The following is a 17,065-nucleotide window of genomic DNA, read 5'->3' as shown; positions in this document are numbered from 1 at the left end:
TCCCTGTCAGATCATGACTACATGTGCATACAACGTCAATGAGCTTCATGTACATACAACATCAGAGAGCTACATGTGCATGCAACGTCAGATCATGGCTACATGTACATGCAACGTCAGATGGCTACATGTGCATACAACTTCAGATCATGGCTACATGTACATATAACGTCAGATGGCTACATATGCATACAACATCAGAGAGCTACATGTGCATACAACGCCAGAGAGCTACATGTGCATGCAACGTCAGATCATGGCTACATGTACATATAACGTCAGATGGCTACATGTGTATACAACGTCAGATCATGGCTACATGTACATATAACGTCATGTGCATTTAACGTCAGTAAGCTACATGTACATTCAACATCAGAGAGCTACATGTGCATACAACGTCAGATCATGGCTACATTTACATATAAGTCAGATGGCTGCATGTGCATATAACGTCAGAGAGCTACATGTGCATACAACGTCAGATCATGGCTACATTTACATATAAGTCAGATGGCTACATGTGCATACAACATCAGAGAGCTACATGTGCATACAACGTCAGATCATGGCTACATGTGCATACAACATCAGAGAGCTACATGTGCATACAACGTCAGATCATGGCTACATGTGCATACAATATCAGAGAGCTACATGTGCATACAACGTCAGATCATGGCTACATTTACTTATAACGTCAGATGGCTGCATGTGCATATAACGTCAGATGGCTACATGTGCATACAACATCAGAGAGCTACATGTGCATACAACGTCAGATCATGGCTACATGTGCATACAATATCAGAGAGCTACATGTGCATACAACGTCAGATCATGGCTACATGTGCATACAACATCAGAAAGCTACATGTGCATACAACGTCAGATCATGGCTACATTTACTTATAACGTCAGATGGTTGCATGTGCATACAACATCAGAGAGCTACATGTACATAGAACGTCAGATCATGACTACATGTACACATAACAGGTGACTACATGTGCATACAACGTCAGAGAGTTACATGTACATACAACGTCAGAGAGCTACATGTGCATACAACGTCAGATCATGGCTACATTTACATATAACGTCAGATGGTTGCATGTGCATATAACGTCAGATGGCTACATGTGCATACAACATCAGAGAGCTACATGTACATAAAACATCAGAGAGCTACATGTACATAAAACATCAGAGAGCTACATGTATATAGAACGTCAGATCATGGCTACATGTACACATAACAGGTGACTACATGTGCATACAACGTCAGAGAGTTACATGTACATACAACGTCAGAGAGCTACATGTGTATACAACGTTAGAGAACTACATGTACATATAACATCAGATCATGGCTACATGTGCATACAACGTCAGATCATGGCTACATGTGCCTACAACATCAGAGAGCTACATGTACATATTACGTCAGAGAGCTACGTGTACATTTTACGTCAGAGAGCTACATGTACTATTACGTCAGAGAGCTATATGTACATGTTACGTCAGAGAGCTACATGCACATACTACGTCAGAGAGCTACATGTACATACTACGTCAGAGAGCTACATGTACATAATGACAGTACTCTGTTCTATATATACTAGATATTTTTATTTTAGAAAGTTGTCTTGTGTTGTTAACATTTTTATTTTCGCTCTAAGTTAAACTATTGTGAAACATGATACTAATAACCCGAATAAAGAATGAATGTCAGTATCAACGTATGTGAGATTATGAGGTAAAGTGTACATATATATATATATATATATATATATATATATATATATATATATATATATACAAGTTTGCTGTATTTATAGATACTGGATGGATATAAAATAAATGCGGAGAGATGAAAAATGGACGGATATAGAAAAGAGAGAGAGAGAGAGAGAGAGAGAGAGAGAGAGAGAGAGAGAGAGAGAGAGAGAGAGAGAGAGAGAGAGAGAGAGAGAGACTGTATATATGGAGAGTGGGCGAGAAAGATAGATAGATAGATAGATAGATAGATAGATAGATAGATAGATAGATAACAGTAATAGAGAGAATACAGCTACTCTATTGAATTATTTGCACACAGAAGTGCACAGGTTACTTGTATGTCTATAATTATCTATCCTCCCCTTGGTCTGTGTTTGTCTCAGGGAGGGAGCACAGGGCTGTATCTGCTATCTGCAGACTGTCCTCTGTGGTGACTGTGTGACTTGACTTTGTAGGGCTATGTACTGGCACATGGAGGCTGCTGGGCTTGGCTGGGAAGGGAACTCCTTTCTCAGGCTGTCATTCAAGTGCATGTTGTCATCTCGCAGCCAATGAGGGCAAGGCCCGGCTCCCTCTCTCCCAGGCCTCCTGGCTGTGTGATTGATGTCACAGTTTGCACAGCGAGCACTAACCAAATGCAAAAAGCACCGTCCACTTTAGCTCTGCCTGTGCTCCTTTTATCCTGCCCCAGGAATTGGAAAGAATTGAAGCGAGACCAAGCAGCATTTTTTATCTCTTAACTGATCACAGCTTTGGGCTGGAGCTCCACCATTGTGTGGAAAGGATTTTAGGAGAGCATGGATCACATAGGGGCACACCACCTCCACCACAGCCATGCAGAACCTATCAGTTTTGGGATTGACCAGATTTTGAACAATTCAGACCAGGGGAGTTGTATGATTTCCAGTTCCAGGCTCCAGGATTCAGATTATGGATTGGGATGTATAGTCAGTAGCGCCTACAATACAATGACTGGCAACTACAGTAACAACAGCACCGGTGGATATAACAACAGTGCCTGCAGTATGGCCTCCTTGACTGGTTCTTACAATATGAACATGGGGATGAATATGAATGGTAACAACCTCAATTCTGCTGGGGTTATTAGGGTACCAGCACATAGACCTTTGACTAGCAGCATGCACCAGCCTATTTCCACTGGAATGCCAACTGTGCCCAGTGTTGGGGCAATGAATAATATGAACAACCTCACAGGGTTAACCTTCCCCTGGATGGAAAGTAATAGGAGGTACACTAAGGACAGATTCACAGGTAGGTGCTCAGTACCTCTGCTTGGCATCTGTCCTTCCTATAGCTACACCCACGCCCCATTATCTACCTACACCTTCCATGTACCCTGTGTAATATATCTAATAATACCATAATATAAACAGTTTGGGGGCTCCATGAATGCCATTGTAATACTCCGGAAATCAATGTTATTGTGCTGGCTAAAGTGAAAATAATTATATCTAGGACATATAATAATAACAGTGTCAGATATAATTTTACGATAGGGTGGAAATATATATATATATATATATATATAGATAGATAGATAGATAGATAGAATATTATTAAAAAGGTATAATAATAAAGCTAGACGTAAATTACACATTATACCACGTAAACTTTAAAGATTTCTAAATAAGGGGAATTAATATTTACCAAGAAATAAAAGTTACATAACGACAACTTATCAATTTCCATAGCACAGTCATTATATGACATTTTTCTAGTACCGTATTGAGTGATTGATATTTTCTTAATGTAAGTGCAGTTAATTTGTTTTCCAAAGCCATTAATAGCAGTTTTTGAAACTCAGAAAAAGGCGAATGAATGAACTATTGCCAAAAAAAATCAGAGAATTTCTAATAGTTATACATAAAAACAATTGAATATGTTAATTATTAAATTACTGTAACAAAAATATAAGATAGCTCTATGTCAGATGGGTGCAAAATAAATAAAACAAAAAATGTATTCTCGTCAGTGTCAAGAAGTTATAGAGCATATTTATGTGTGTGAGTGTATCTATCTATCTATCTATCTATCTATCTATCTATCTATCTATCTATCTATCTATCTATCTATCTATCTATCTATATATATATATATATATGAGTGTGTGTGTGTGTGTGTGTGTGTGTGTGTGTGTGTGTGTGTGTGTGTGTGTGTGTGTGTGTGCACGTGCACAGAAAAATAGATATGAGTCAGATAAATACATATAATATCTGTTCATCCGTCGCTTTATTTTTCTCAAATCTATCTTTTATAGGTTTAGGAAGTTATTATTACGGTAATTAACCTTATTCTTCTTTTAATATATAATGCAATTAAACATTTATAGAATCACTGGAAATATGTCATACGCCTAATAAACACTAGTAGAGCCACACGATTAATTTATGCAAATTTAAATTATTCTAAAAATACATTGTGCATATTAGGCTCATGTTCACTATCACCTCTAAAGTAAATTATTTTTTTGATTTATTATGAATAACAGTTGCATTACTTTTAAAAGTCCAAATGGCCCAAATTCGAATTAAAATGAGAATAAACGTATTTTTTTTCTTTAATAACTGGCAATAATAATATGCACATTTCTACAATTATACTTTTACCTTATCTGCCATGTAGCAATAATCGTAATTTTTTATTCCAATTGGCAACGTTTTTCCTCAAATAATAAGATTTTGGTTAATCAGCAACTGGTCTGTGTAGTCAACTATTATTATAGGGCCTGAAAAACGATTAACTGCACAAAAGGCTGCATTTTTTAATCGGAACACGTGTGTGTGAAAGAGTGTCTGTGTCTGTCTGGTTGTGTGTGTCTATATATATATATATATATATATATATATATATATATATATATATACACCAACACCACACGGGGTAAGTCTGCAGCTATATATGGGTAAGGTGTACGGTATGTGATAGTTTATACACTACAATGCTGTGCTGTATCTATAGATGTAGGTGGGTAAGTTAGAAGATATATGTATATTTAGATATATGTACATACAGTAGTACTATATAGTATAAATGCCACCATGCTGTGCTGTGCCTGTGCCACGCCTGTTACTCCTGCTGATCTGGCTGCCTGCTCTTGCCGTCTGTCTCCCCCCTCCAGTGGCCCTCTCACCCTTCACTGTAACACGCCGTATAGGTCACCCGTACCAGAACAGGACGCCCCCTAAGAAGAAGAAGCCCCGCACTTCGTTCACCCGGCTGCAGATCTGCGAGCTGGAGAAGAGGTTTCACCGGCAGAAGTACCTGGCCTCCGCCGAGAGGGCAGCCCTGGCCAAAGCGCTGAAAATGACGGATGCCCAGGTGAAGACCTGGTTCCAGAACAGGAGGACTAAGTGGAGGTAAGTTACTCGCTCACCCTATAATAATACTCTGTTAATGTTCTCACCCTCACCCCTATGTCTGGGTGTCAGTGCAATATGTCAGCCAGGGTAACACTGTATACATGTACTGGAAGGGAGAGGTCTTCCTATGCACACAGATACACCTGGGAGATACATATACACCAATATATACTATGCATGGTATTATATTGTCATAGCTATTTATGTGAGACTTTATAACTAAGAGCAAAGACATATACGAATACATACAGTATATAATACACCGTTTTATAGTGAGTGTAATATATGTGTAGCAGAATAACTAGGATGCTTGTATATACACAGATATAATATACACCATGTTACAGTGCGGTGTAATATAGAGTATAGGTAGCAGAATAACTAGGATACAGTGGGCATAATATATGTGTAGCAGACTAACTAGGATGTATGTATACACAGATATAATATACACCATGTTACAGTGGATGTAATATATGTGTAGCAGAATAACTAGGATGTCTGTATACACAAATATAATATACACCATGTTACAGTGGATGTAATATATGTGTAGCAGACTAACTAGGATGTCTGTATACACATATATAATATACACCATATTACAGTGGATGTAATATATGTGTAGCAGAATAACTAGGATGTCTGTATACACAGATATAATATACACAATGATACAGTGAGTGTAATATACATTATATGTAGCAGATTAACTAGGATCTATGTACTGTATACACACATATAATATACACCATGTTACAGTGAGTGTAATATACAGTATGTGTAGCAGAATAATTAGGATGTTTGCATACACAGATGTAATGCACACCTTAATACAGTGGGTGTAATATATTTGTAGCAGAATAACTAGTATGTCCGTATACACATATGTAATATTCACCTTGATACAGTGGGTGTAATATATGTGTAGTACAATAACTAGGATGTCTGTATACACAGACATAAAACACAACATATTACAGTGAGTGCAATACATGTGTAGCAGAATAACTATGATGTCTGTATACACAGAAATAATATACACCATGTTACAGTGGGTGTAATATATTTGTAGCAGAATAACTAGAATTTTTGTATACGCATATATAATATATACCATGTTACAGTGAGTGTAATATATTTGTAGCAGAATAACTAGAATTTCTGTATTCACATATACAATATACACCATGTTACAGTGGGTGTAATATAGTTGTAGCAGAATAACTAGAATTTCTGTATACAAAAGTATAATACACACCATGTTTTAGTGGATGTAATATGTGTGTAGCAGATGAAGTATAATGTTTGTATATACATATATAATATACACCATGTTACAGTGAGTGTAATATACAGTAAGTGTAGCAGAATAAATAGGATGCCTATATATACACATATATAATATACACCATGTTACAGTGTGTGTAATATACAGTATAGGTAGCATAATAACTAGGATGTCTGTATACACAGATATTAATACACCATGTTACAGTGGGTGTAATATATGTGTAGAAGAATAACTAGGATGTCTGTATACACATATATAATATACACCATGTTACAGTGCGTGTAATATATGTGTAGCAGAATAACTAGGATGTCTGTATACACAGATATAATATACACCATGTTACAGTGAGTGTAATATATGTGTAGCAGAATAACTAGGATGTCTGTATACACAGATATAATATACACCATGTTACAGTGAGTGTAATATATGTGTAGTAGAATAACTAGGATGTCTGTATACACAGATATAATATACACCATGTTACAGTGGGTGTAATATATGTGTAGCAGAATAAACAGGATGTCTGTATACACAGATATAATATACACCATGTTACAGTGAGTGTAATATATGTGTAGTAGAATAACTAGGATGTCTGTATACACAGATATAATATACACCATGTTACAGTGGGTGTAATATATGTGTAGCAGAATAACTAGGATGTCTGTATACACATATATAATATACACCATGTTACAGTGAGTGTAATATATGTGTAGCAGAATAACTAGGATGTCTGTATACACAGATATAATATACACCATGTTACAGGTGTAATATATGTGTAGCAGAATAACTAGGGTGTCTGTATACACAAATACACCATGTTACAGTGGGTGTAATATGCAGTATGTGTAGAAAAATAAGCATGATATCTGTATACACATATATAATATATACAATACAGTCAGTATATATATATATATATATATATATATATATATGAATAAAAAAAAATAATAACTACATATACAGTCTTATGTAATGTATACCGTATTACAATGCTTTTATAACTTATTTAATTTGATGTAACTATATAAGTAAATCTACAGCCTACCCATTGTTCATTTTTTGAACTACAAATAGCATGAGTCTTATAATTATTATGTTCAAGTTACATATTCGTATATTGGATAGAAAAAAAAACCGTGTTTTAGTATTAGTTTTTTTTTCCCATTGAATGAGAGGCCTGTTCTTACGTGCAGCAAATATACGCGGCCTATTTACCAACCAATAACTACCAGTTGTGCACTAATAACTTTGCTAGAGATAATTCAGACATTATTATTATCAATGACTGTTGTACAGATATACAGGTCTCCCCTATATGGGTAAAGTGATCTCAGGCCAAGTTAAAGTTTGGGTAGTTCCATAGTTATACATTTAAGCCAAACAAAGATGATCTAGAAATACAGAGCAGCGTTTTGTATATTGCAGCAGCCATAGATTATATATTATAATGGTGACAGTAGTTTGTATTATACAGAATTATCTCTCAATTGGCATATACATTTTGAGCAGTAAGTGTCAGCCATTCAATATTATTTGTTTAAAATTAGATATCAGATGAGAGCGAGATTCTCTTTGTACATACCCAGCCTGTGCCTTGTATACTTTCTCCATTGCTTTACTTAAAAATCGGATATTTATCAGAAAATCTCATTAACTACTGGATGCCTTAAAAATCTTTAAAACAAGAAGCAGATGCCGCTGTCTGCTTCCTATAGCAAATTAAGGTCATTATATTTCTTATTATGATTCAATGGTTTTGACGTACTTAAGGCTTATTTATAACATATGTATAATCACAAACTAGAATATTATACAATTCATAAATACTTGTAATAAATAAATAAATATAGAAATAAATAAATACTCCCAGCACATTTAACTGCTTATTTTCCACATATAACAATTACTAGTCTTGTTCCTATATTATAAAATTATTGATAATAATAAGTCACCCCTAGGAAGGCAATTCCAGTCATTGAATGACGTCTGCGGAACATCATTAGCGCAATATCTGCCATCTATAATTGCTTACACATAAATGAATCGGCTGGTATAATAATGAAGTTATAACAGGTAAGATATTTATGCAATCCCCAAGTGAAGGCTCGGTCAGCAATGCACAGGTATCTGTAACCAAAGGGTTAATTCTCCCATCTCATGCACAGACATTAGTAACACAAGATGCGTGTGGGGACTTGAAACCACTTCTCTCACACTCTTTGCGTTATTTTGAGGTTGTTTTAACGAATTTCAAACGGGTGAAGTAAGGTTTATGTTTAGTATTACTGGTCCCCTGCCACGGGGGCCATCCAGGGTTCCTACATGCATAACTTATATTGTGCAAGGGAATGTCCTTACACATTACACAGTAACTAGGTTGATGGTAATATTAAATTCCCAGCAATCTTACTAGATAGATAGATAGATAGATAGATAGATAGATAGATAGATAGATAGATAGATAGATAGATAGATATTAAAGTATATAGATATATAATCACTTTGCAGGTGTTGTCATTCATTTGGCTGGACATTTTTGTGTCTTAGTTATACTATAATATACAATTCATCAAAAACATTATATACGTCTGCCTCAAAACACCAAAGTATTTGTCGCATGTGGGCATTTTGCGTTCAGATGGAGCTACAATTAATTTGCACCATGGAATGGCATTTTATTCATAATTACCAACATGATTACAAGATTGAATTAACCACACGAGTGCCGCAAGCATGCTTTCTATAACATCTTATCTTTTGCGGTGTTTTAGGTGATATATAAATAATGCATTGTTTCTGTCATGGATGGGACTGTGAGTAGTTGTTTTTGTGTCTATATTATAGTATGGGCAGATTGCTATTTACCAATGGCGAAATACTACAATTATAATACTGGACTCAATGCTAGGCAGCATTCCCGATATCATGGAACTTCAAATAGAATCGTACAGGTTCCCTTAGCAGTGTTTAACTGTGACTTGTAGTTCTTCAACAGCAATAATTGCACAGGGTTGCCTAAATAGGATTTCAAGATTGAGAGTACGCTAACTAAAAATAGTATTTTACATAGAATGCTCGGATATCCCCAAAGTTGGACCCTGTACAGTATTTGGGGCTTTCCAGGAGCTTTAACCTATTACCACTAATCCATGAGCCCCACCTTTAAATTGCTCCATCTATTTTCATACTGAGATTCCCCCCCCCCGCCCCCTGTATTAGTGTAAGCATAACGGTCTCTAATGTAAAAATGCCTGTAAGATACTATATATCCGTGGGTTCATGGCTCGGGCATAAACATTATAATAATTTAATTTTAACCCAGACTGTCATAGGATTCATATTTTATTACTAGTTACGTTACTGGTTTTACTTTGCGACTTTTCCATATTCCCATAATGATGAGTCAGACATTGCGACATTCATCCCATCATATATAGAATTGCTAGACAAATATTGATCACCCGGGGCTGAAATATTAATTATATGTTTACAAAATAACCCAGGCTGTTGTTTGTAAATATTGCTATTGTTTAATTTCACATTGTTACGTTGTTGCAATGTAAATCGTGTCCTATTTATAAAGATGTTTACAAACCTCCACCCATTAAGTCCTATTTGAGAGAATTAATAACTGTTTACACAGAGAGATAAAGTGATATCACCTGAATAACAATTGCAGCGCATGATGCATAGACAGTCACTGGGGAAATCAGTGTCAGACAGGCTGTAATGTTACTTCCAGTTAGGCTGCGGGTGATTTATTTGTTGGTATTTTGGTGGTTTGTTGCTACCACTGTGGACACTGTTTATAAAGTCTTGTATTTCAATAATCAGATGGCTGTTACATACAGTAAGGGAAATAGAGGATAGTGAGTTACCTTGCCACTGACTGTCTGATATCATATAACCTCCCTCAGTAGCCTGTTGCACACTAAATTCCCTATGGAAAAATCCATATAGCAAACAGCTTTATATTGTAGATCATCAGGATAAAGTTATCACACACACAGTGTCCCCCTCTGGTGCCATCTGCCATATGTGGAGAATTCCAATAATCTTTCTCTCAATAGACTCTTCAACCTGTCTTCTAATGGAGTGTCACAGTGTCTGGGCCCTCCAATCCATAATCCTGATACACTAACCCCCTCCCCCCAATAAATACACACATATAGACTCAGTAATGCTTCCCACTGTATCCTGGTGACTTTTCACTGTCGTTGAGTGACTCTGTTCTGTATTGAACACATATGAAATATGTAAATATAAAAATAAAATTTTGCTATTTATATAATAATAGTATTTACATATATATTACATCTTGCAACAAAAGCTACATTTATAATAATAAATACACCCCCTTTCACTCAGTTAATATTGTATGACAAAAAAAATGAATGTTGAAATAACTTTTTTTAATTGAATTTAAGCACCAATATTATACCTTTCAATGGAAAATAATGGATCTATAGCTGTGATATATTACAGTAGTGAATAAATATTACACTGTAATTTTTATCCTGTAAATACATAAAAATAAAGTAATCTATCACCTATCTAAATATTATCTATCTATCTATCTATCTATCTATCTATCTATCTATCTATCTATCTATCTATCTATCTATCTTTTCTGGCTATGATTAGAGTGTGTTTAATTTAGTAATTCCTTAGCATTTAGTAAAATAGTGAAAAGTACAGGTGCCTTAGGAATGAGATGTTACAGGTGCAGGGGTAATTAGAGTGTTGCACAGACTATTGTCTTTGTAATGTAAAACATTGGACAAATCTTTGATTTCAAAATACTTAAATATTTAGAGGTCATTCAGTATGTCCTACATCTTACAGGGAGATCAGTCCTTCTGTAGGCTGAGTACAGTTTGTAGCTGTATCCAGGTTTCTAGTAAGTAAGGAGAAAGGTAACCTGCAAATCCTTCCATAACTCCCTCTGTGTTCCTACAGTATTTTCCTTGTAGGTACATTTTAACTCTGCACAAATGTGGCATAAAAAGAAATCCGTGCAGGGATAATCCATGTAATTTCACTTTCTCTGTGTGAATATCCTGTAAAGCTCTTGGCATAATAGCAAGTCATCTTTCTTCCTAGCATGTGACCTACATACAGTTAATTTAGTACATAAGAGGAAAATATGAATACTGTATTTGGGCCAGTACTGGTACTATAACTACTGTGACTCAGGAGCCAAGATAATTAGCACTAAGCAGGATAAGACTCTGTGTTGATTGCAATCTCAAATTGGTATAAATGGCTTTTTTTCTACTAGCTTAGCAAATGGGCATACTATAGTGAATACCTAATGACATATTACTGAGTATTGTGTAGCCCTCTCAATTTAACACTCAATAAAATATTTGAGTGTATGTAAGAATATTTTAACGTAGAATATTCTCTGATTGTTGCTCAGAAAATTGTCTATGGTAGAAGCAGGATCCTTTGGGTCATGAACTGTTGTGGAACTATAAGAGCAAGCCTGCTCATCCGCCTGAAGTGTTATAGATGACAATGGTAAAGGTTCTTAGCACTATTACAGGTGTAAGCACAATTTATCATGGTATATATGCAGTACAAGGTGTTTTATGCCACAATCAGATTTTTTATTTTTTTTTGGAAGTTAGGGTGCATACATACCAGGACAATATCAGTACGATTTGGCCAAATCGGAATGACAAATTGGGCATATTGTGCAGTGTGTATGCCCAATTTGCATGCTCCCGTGGTCGCATGCGATATTGTGTTATTGACCATGCTGCACATTCAATCACACGATATCGCATGTGAAGCTGTACATATTAATGAAGGACGGAACAGTGATTGTTCCATTGTTCATTAAATCTTTTAAGTGTGTACCAGCAAGCATGCGATGTCCAGGGTGAAGGCAAATCGCCCTGAACATCGGCACGTTTGCCGGTCGTTTAGGTGTGTACCCAGCCTTAGTGTCAGCTAAACATTCTGTGCTTGGTTTGTTACAGGCTGCTAGAAAGTGAGACTGCCCTAATTTTTATATATCAATATTAGAATTCATGGTATTCTGGTATATTCATATAGGAATATCTTCACAGTTAGTTGGCCCAATAAGGGGTTTCCACATCTGGGCAATTATAATACACAATCTTTCTACCATTGTAGATTTTTATATTTATCAGCCATGTAGTTACATCATTAGGCAGTTATGTGTAGTATCTCGCCCTTGGATACGACCCAGCTGTTCTGTGCCTCCTGCACTGTACATAAATGTATTTTGAAAACTGCTCTGTGCCATGTATAAACATTGTAGTTACTACATGGCTAAAAGGGGGCTAGAAATAAACAAACAAGACATTTAGTAAAAGGTGCAGTAGGAAAAGCACAAACAAATAAAGGAATTTAAAGGCAGTAAAGTCCTGTAAAGTCCTATAATATGGGTTCTACATTCATTTTGCTGGGCCTGAAAAAAAATTGAAATAGCGAAAGCTTACAGATAGATTTAGAGGACATTTCAGAAGTTTCAGAACTACTAAGGGAATAATAGAAAGTTACACAAAGGCTTTGTATTTTTTCATCATCTAGCCAACTTTAATGCTTAAAAAAACAATTTGGTTATTTTTACATATTTGGTTTCTCTCCTTTTATTCTATTAACTATGATTAAACAATAACTATAATTAAACAGTAGCCTTAAGTTATGAATACACTTTTCATGTGACAACTCTTTTTTTCCTATCAGCTGTTGGAATGATTTTATACTACCTCTAGGCACGCTAATTGATTTATTTTCTACTTTCTAAAACCTTAAAAAAAAATCACTTGGGAAATTGTAGCTTTAATAGCTGTTCAATTAATTTGCAGGTTTCTCTTAAATGCTCTCTAAAGTTGTTGGGGAAAGGTTATACTTGTACAAGTACCTGGCTTTAGCTATACTGTATATTAAGGATTATACAATCCACTGAAACATTTATTATTATTATTATTATTATTATTATACAAGGTAAGAAAAAAAGACCTCATGATACATAAGTACACCTAAGCGGCCCATACATCTGCAATCCGAAAAAAACAATTCAATGATTCTGCATTTTTCCTGATTTCATGTTTCTCCAATACACCAACATGCACCCACACATTACATGGGCCATACATCTACAGCCCCGATTCCTCGTTCTGATGATCAGATCCCCTAATTAGCGATCAAAAATGCTGCTCCGTTGACATCGATGAATGACGATCCATTGGCGGATCAGGGAAAAATAGCATTTTAAAAATCTCCGACTCATTGATCCCAATCGGTGAGTTGAGAATTTCCAACATGTTGAATTGCCCCCATTCCTCGACCATGGAGGTGGCAGAATGGGGAAAGTGGGTTATCCATCGCATATGTATGGGTCCTTTTACAGATAGTTTTCAGTGATTTGCAGATCATTTGTAGCAAATAACAAATCGTAAAAGGCTCATAATTTTACTAGTAACGGTTGGCAAATCAGCTGATCATTATCATACACTAGCAATCTACAGCCCCGACTGGTCGGTGAAATCCAACATGTTGGACAATCTGATTTACCGATGGTCAGAATCGGCAATTGCCGAACCCCATACATTGCAAACATTTTTATACAATCATTTGCGAAATGGGGAATTACCCCAATTGATTGTTGATGTATCGGCCCCATAATACCAATGGTTGTTATTTTCTAGGGGTTGGGTACGCGATCCCGGCGCTGATAATGCCGGCGGTCAGAATCCTGACAGCGTAATCCCGATGGTGGAAATCCCAACGCATGGAGGTAAGTAATCTAACCCTTCCCCTAACCCATATTTCATGCAGCCTAATCCTAACCCTCCCCTCCCGTAGCCTAGCCCTAACCCTCCCCTCCCATAGCCTAGATCTAACCCTCCCCCCTGCAGTATAACCCTAACCCTCCCCTCCCAAAGCCTAATCCTAACCCTATACTTATCCCAAATTCTAATACTCACCGTCGGGATTGCAGCTGCCGGGGCACTGGTTTCTGACTCCTGTTGGAATTCCGGCATCTGAATTCTGACCACTGGCATTGTGTGCACCGTGATGCTGACTACATCCCATTTTCTAGATACTCCCTATAATTTGTGATCTTTGCTCTGTGCTTTTAATGAACTGAGGAGGGCATTGGGTTCTTAATCTGTGGGTAAGGCCTCAAAGGAGGGAATCCAATTCAGTGCAATGTGCTGCTGGGATGTACAACTGTGTACATCAAAGTTATTACGATAGCTGAACATAGCTAATTTTCCTGTGCACCTCCATGGGATACAAGGTAAAATTGCCAATGTTACTGGCCATGAAGTGCCTTTGCCCAACCATTCTGGAGGTGCTTCTAAATTGAATTCCCCCTAAACAGTGGGATCAGTGACAGGTTTAGTTAGTCCATAACTGCAATTTGTTTTGCATAACTATTGACAAAAATGAAACAATTTGACATTTTATCTACCCAACTTATCCAGCTGAGCACAAGTAATTGTCAACAGCCATTTTATACTCTGAAAGGCTAATAAATTGAAAATCTGGATAATAACAGATATTTGTTTATGTGAGTCCTCTATCCTTTTTGATATGTGCCTGAAACATTTGTATACGGAAGTATAAATGTTACTAGCAGCTCTGTTATATAAAGCAACTTCCATTTTACGCTATTGCAAAGAGTTGTGTTCATGTCAAGGCATTCAGGTTTATTAGAATCCAGAAAAATCAAAGAAAAGCCATTTTATTTGACACACTTGCAATAAGAATGACAATATTCTTGTTCCACCTTCAGAAGACAGACAGCAGAAGAGAGGGAAGCAGAGAGACAGCAAGCCAACAGGATATTAATGCAACTCCAGCAGGAAGCCTTTCAGAAGTCCATAAACCAGCCTCTCCAGCCAGATCCCATCTGCATTCACAATTCTTCCCTCTTTGCCCTGCAGAACCTCCAGCCTTGGTCGGATGACTCCTCCAAAATTACCAGTGTCACCTCCGTGGCCTCTGCCTGTGAATGAACAGGGACAATTGAGAGGATTTTCGGAAGGGAAAGGACTGATTGAAATGTATTCTCTTGACTTTTTTCAGCAACTCAAATAAAACCGCAGGACAAGGCTTGTCAGAGTGATGTCTACCCCAAGCTTCACAGACGCTACTTAGTCATACACAACCTCTGCTCCCTGTTTGGATCTAGACTGTAATATACTGTATTTGTTTGTATTTAAAAAGCAAGATCATTACACAGTATCCTCAAAGATCTCATGTCCCCAAACTAATCTCTCCTGGCTCCCACTGGGTTAAGAGCTAATGTCAATTATGTCCCCTCAGTCTTATTTAATTATACCTAAGTATAATTATCTGTATTTTATATTAATGCCTAAAATAATTGCGAAAATTAAAAATGTGCTAGTTATTATAATCTTGAATCTATCATGAAGAAATATGTTGTAGATTATCAATAGAATAATTTATGAGATATTTATTTCATTCTATTACTCATGAAACAGGCCCTTTTGGGCATAGCACATTTCAGTACAGATCTCTCCCCTGTCTTGCTACTTGCATCCATTGTGTTGAGTTTACGCAGTTACACATTGATCTGAGTAGCAAGACAGTGACTACAGCATAAGAGCAATAATTTGCTGAGTTTGTTGGGCTTTCCTTATGCATATTAATCTAGTTGCAATTATGGGCCCATATATAATAGCCTGCAAGTTGCTGGAACCAGCAGGATTCTGTCAATTTAGCCTGTATATTTAAAGCGGCAATAATGTAACATTCAAAACCAGGTCGGGTTTGCCTTTGAAATTATTGCCACTTTAAATCTACAGGGTAAAATTGCTGGTTCCTGCAACTCACAGGCTATTAGATATGGGCCATGATCTGTTAATCACTAAAATAAAATAATGGGTGGAGATGTTGGTAAACAGAAAGATGTTCCGTGAGTTGTGAGGCTTTCTCTGTGCAAAGGCCCTAGATTGTTAGAACATCTTTTAGATTAGGTTATCTTTGACTCTCAATGGAATGTCATTTGCTAATTTTCGTTAAAAGGGCTCTGTATACAAATGCAGGTTTGGCATAAATCAGTGTTTTAGCCTATCCTTCCTTTACAAAAACATACTTGTGTCATGCTATAAAAAGTGTTGCACTGTTCGGACCTAAATTACATCTTTTGAGTCATAGGGGTAAATGTACTAAAAAGGTCGATTGTAATCGATTTTGATCCATTTTAAATCAATCTAAAACCGATGTTATGTTGCTGGGGCTAAGTCACACATTTACTAACAGACAATTTTTGATTTGTTTTTTTTTATTGTTAATAAATGTGTGATTTAGCCCCAGCAACACAACATCGCTTTTGATCAACTTAGATGGATTTAAAAATGGTCAAAATCAGTTAAAATCGACCTTCAATCAATATACCCCATAGACTCAAAGCTATGAGTATAAGGGGAACTGCTATTATACTTTATTAATATAGCGCTAGCATACAAAATGTGCTGTACAATCACAGTATTTATTATTTCATATCAGTCTCTGTTACCAATGTCCTCCACAGATACACACACTAGTCAGAATACATTTATCCTAACTGAATGTTTTT

The 17,065-nt window shown here is 36.4% G+C and overlaps 1 protein-coding gene across 1 annotated transcript; it reads left to right on the top strand.

The window, feature by feature from the left end:
- Positions 1-2,479: 2,479 nt before the first annotated feature.
- On the top strand, positions 2,480-15,777 carry TLX1 (T cell leukemia homeobox 1). Its single transcript, XM_088475199.1, has 3 exons — positions 2,480-3,054; positions 4,922-5,159; positions 15,257-15,777. Exons 1-3 carry the CDS (start codon positions 2,580-2,582, stop codon positions 15,477-15,479), a joined length of 936 nt encoding a protein of 311 aa, XP_088331325.1. The 5' UTR covers positions 2,480-2,579; the 3' UTR covers positions 15,480-15,777.
- The last annotated feature ends 1,288 nt before the right edge of the window (positions 15,778-17,065 follow it).

This window comes from Taudactylus pleione, unplaced genomic scaffold (assembly GCF_031769625.1).
Source record: "Taudactylus pleione unplaced genomic scaffold, aTauple2 ptg000165l, whole genome shotgun sequence".
In the NCBI taxonomy this organism is placed as follows: Eukaryota; Metazoa; Chordata; class Amphibia; order Anura; family Myobatrachidae; genus Taudactylus; species Taudactylus pleione.
Note: the sequence above shows the minus strand (reverse complement) of the source record. Positions and strands in the feature narration are given on the sequence as shown.

Bases quoted from the DNA above. Each gene is read 5' to 3' on its own strand.
- TLX1 (XM_088475199.1), top strand. From the start codon at position 2,580: ATGGATCACATAGGGGCACACCACCTCCACCACAGCCATGCAGAACCT. The intron at 3,055-4,921 runs GTAGGTGCTCAG...TCCCCCCTCCAG, and splicing joins CACTAAGGACAGATTCACAG to TGGCCCTCTCACCCTTCACT. The intron at 5,160-15,256 runs GTAAGTTACTCG...TTCCACCTTCAG, and splicing joins AACAGGAGGACTAAGTGGAG to AAGACAGACAGCAGAAGAGA.